We start from the raw sequence: 3,876 nt of genomic DNA, 5'->3' as shown, positions 1-3,876 counted from the left end.
TTTCGACACTCAATTGAAAACCGCTCTATGGTACCATAACATTGCTGTTGTGTGGTACATTGTTGTAGTGCCAATCCTTCTAAAGACAGTCTCTCTTAAAAAGTGTTGAAACTGGTTTGAGCCACCTTAAATTCAACCTCCAACCCTTCCTCTTAAGTTTCGGTGAAGATTCTGGACTGTGACCTAAATGACTTCTTCTCAATTACTTTCAATGTAAGTTTAACCTTTTCTTTAACTGACAAACACCCTATATAATGCAAGGAGAAAAGAAAGGTCTATTCATTCGGTAAATGTCTATTAGTATCACCCAACCGGTGGACCAATGCAAATCCTGCATTTTGAGGGCCAACGGGTCAATAGCCCATTCGGCTTCGCCTCATGCCCTTGCGGGCTACGGGTCTAATTGTTAATTAATGGTTTGTTACCTGAAAATCATAGTTGTGGGGAGGAAATGTTCCAGTCTTATTACTTATCAGTGTCAATTTTCATTCCAGTTTGCGGTAGAGTTTTGATGTTGTATCTTGGAATACGCAAGAAATGACACTCGCAAAATTTCTGGAACATGTTGAAAAGAATAAATGTGACCTGTGTTTCGACCCTGTAACCATCAATCACATCTACAGAGCAACAAATCTGATTGTGCAGCACGTGGTGGATTACATAGGGAGACTTAAGTCACACCTTACAGTTAAGGAAGTCCTAAGTATTGGCAGTTTTCCAGAGGGAACTAAGATTGCTTGTCCAAATGAGTTTGACTTCATGGCATGTTTTGATTTTCTTTCTTGGAGGGAAACTGTACGGATAGAGGGTACCGAAGGGTGTCAGCCAGGCTACATGGTGGCTTTCCTCAATAGTCATGATGATTCCATGTCGGACATGACCAGAGAGCTCTACGAGGGCGTTTGCTGCATCCACCACCAAGGGCTTCGTGCAGAGTACGAGAGCGCTCTCAAGGAGATTACAAAATCACTGTCAATGAAGAAAATTGTGACACCACATGGTATCCTGGTCATAAAGGATTCACAGTTTCTAACCCTAAGACTGGAGTGGCGTAGGTTCAAGGTTGAGTACAATGGATCTGAAGTATACAATGGACTTTGTGAAGGAGATATGCCATTTGAGACATCCTCTTCTTTACTGAAAATTGATGTTGATATTATGCCAGCGGTTTCTGTGGAGGACTTTTCTCTTCTAAGCGACCTTCATGGGTTCCCTAGGCACATAACTGGAATAATAGAAAACCCAAAGTTTCATCTGGTGTGCAAAGTATCTGGCCAGTCACCAAATGCACCCTATCTTCATATTTCGCATGCTCCCACGGAGGTTTTCCTTGTGAACCATCTGCACCCAATCCATAAAGCATGCTACAAAGTACTGAAATATCTTTTAACACGTGGCACGCATATCAACCAAGTAGGAGGGGCCATTAACTTGTCATCCTACGTGTTTAAAACTGCGGTACTTTACCATGAATTTGACAAACTGTGCACAGGACCTCCTGACATTGTGAAATGTTGCACAGAGATTATATCTTACATAAGAGACATCTTAAGGAAGGGCGTTTTCCCCTCATTCCTGATGAGATCGATTAATGTGTGGGGTCAGTGTTATACACTCCCTGATATATTTCACTGGACGCTAAGAAATCTGGATCCAGAAATTTGTTCTTTTGACTGGTGTTTAGTTCTGTGGTTTCAATTTTTGAGGCAATGTCTTGCCAAGGCGCTGAAAATATTTCAGAAAGTAGAACTGCAATTACAAGTTATTGAGGAAGAATCCAACAGCACTTCACTTGATAATTCTTTTTCAAACTCCTTGTCTCGGACTCAGTTGTTAGTGGAATATATTCCAAATAGGTATGATCCATTTTTAGATGAGTTCGCAGTGTTAAGAGAGGATATGTTAGTCATCACAACCAAGTTCTCTCATGATGCAGATTCTGTGATTGGCCAACCTCCTTCAGACAGAGTTTGGGAACTGGTTCTGCCTTTTTTCCCAGAATTTCTCAGCATAATTGAAAGTAAGTGTGACAGGAAAGTAAGCATCCCAAGAGAAAATCTGGAATAATTGAATTCACCAGTTCAATAAGAGAGGTGTTCAGTGGACCTGGGTGCACATCAAACTATGATACTATGTATTGTTAAGTTCCATTTTTTATGTGTTGTTAAACACGGCGCAAGGTAATTAGTTGGGCATCCTTTTCAATCTACCTCAATCTTATCCATGTATGTTTCATTTTGGCTGAATATGATCTCTTCTAGGCTTTCTTTTATTTCCTAAAAAGATTATTTTAAACTTTTCTCTGCCTTGAAGACAACTACAGTGGCTCATAAGGGGGCATGCTGCAAAGTAAACGGTATTGCAACAAATTTTAAAAAGTGGCAACAAATTAAAGAAAAGGCAAGAACGCGAATTAAAATAGTTTCTTCAAAATTAACAGAACTTGCTGCAAATAGATAAAAACTATAGTTGCTGCAAATTATTGAACACTGCAGCAACTAAATAAAATAGGCACGCGCGCGCATTTGCGTACATGCGTCTATGTTACATACATATAGCCAACTTACATGTACCTTGTACCCTAACTCTTCCCTCCGCCACTAAGCAGCAAGGAAAGAGCCTGGGTAAGACGCTAATGTTAAAAGGTTACAATATTACATATATGATACCATATGTAATCCACACGACCTTTCTTATCTTTGTAAAATTGAATGTAGGTACAGCCTGTTTTATATGATGTGCCACCCACGATGTTGAAATGTTAACTAAAATAAAAAGTTCACTTCCCCTTTTCCTTCAGACTTTGAAAGCGTGCTTGACACCTAACTGGCAAAATTTTGAGCTTCGAATTTTATCCAAAGGCTGTTTTTTTTAAAGTGCAAGTTGCGTTTCAAGGTTTAGACAGGCCAAACACGACTCCTGTTGGTCAAGATAGGAAATTCAAAGACCTCAGAGCTTTGCTCTGACGAGTACATCTTTCAAAGACCTCCCTTTTCTACATGAAATAAGGGGAAGGTTTTTAAATATTTTTCTTAGTGAAGGCTGGTTTTGTATAAGATGCCATTTATTCATAAGAATATGTTTAAGATCAGGCATTGATGGGCGGTATTCTGTAACAAACGGGAAAATTCTTTTGCGCGTTTTTTGTTTATTTTGTAGAGCCGACATTCTTTCGCTAAAATTGACTTCACATAGAGTCATGTTCAAAAGGTTATGTGGATAACCTCTGTGGCGTAATCTTTGTTTGAATAATGCGATGTGTTCTTCAAATTTCGCTTTTGAAGAGTCAGTTCTAAGAAGCCTTAGGGCTTCGGCTTCGATGAAGCCTTTCCTGACACCTGGAGGGTGGCAGGAGTTAAAGCGTGTGTTGTAAATAGATGGATGGATGGATGGATGGATGGATGGATGGACGGACGGACGGACGGACGGACGGTTATATGGTTTTATTCAAAATCATGGCAGCCATGCACAGGCTGAATTATGATATTCGTAACAATATATGTAAATATGTAAAAATATATATGAAAAACTAGAGAAAAATTATATATTAAAATATGTAATATAAGGATGTATGTATATATATAAAAAAAAAAAAACTAGTTAATATAAATTACATATAATTGTGTAACTAAGTATCCATAATTAAAACTATAAAACGGTGCCGGCTTTCCTTGCATTGTTATTAATAAAACTTAATTGTGTTCTTTTAGTTAAGAACTTGGTGTTACTAAATGTTCTTGTTTTCCTTAAATTGTAATGACAAACGTTTTTGGTAGGCAAAAATTTGTTCAGTTTGTGTCCTGGTCTGCATGCTTCCTTAAATAGTTTACATGTAATCATCTGGCGCCTCTCCGATAGTTTTACTAGACCAGTTTC

General features: G+C 38.5%; 1 protein-coding gene across 2 annotated transcripts in view; it reads left to right on the top strand.

Annotated features, from left to right (window-relative positions):
* LOC138033124 (uncharacterized) overlaps window positions 1–2,809 on the top strand; it is a 10,642-nt gene extending 7,833 nt beyond the window's left edge. Inside the window, exon 3 of one of the 2 annotated variants that reach the window (XM_068881776.1) lies at window positions 789–2,809. In XM_068881776.1, coding sequence (XP_068737877.1) covers window positions 835–2,067 — 1,233 coding nt within the window. In that variant the 5' untranslated portion in view covers window positions 789–834 and the 3' untranslated portion in view covers window positions 2,068–2,809. Of the gene's footprint in view, window positions 1–494 lie in introns of both variants that reach the window. The other variant, XM_068881164.1, reaches the window with a different exon arrangement.
* The last annotated feature ends 1,067 nt before the right edge of the window (window positions 2,810–3,876 follow it).

The sequence above is a fragment of the Montipora capricornis genome, chromosome 1, assembly GCF_036669925.1.
Source record: "Montipora capricornis isolate CH-2021 chromosome 1, ASM3666992v2, whole genome shotgun sequence".
NCBI classification, from domain to species: domain Eukaryota; kingdom Metazoa; phylum Cnidaria; class Anthozoa; order Scleractinia; family Acroporidae; genus Montipora; species Montipora capricornis.
The sequence above is the reverse complement of the archived record's forward strand: the minus strand, read 5'-3'. Positions and strand labels throughout refer to the sequence as shown.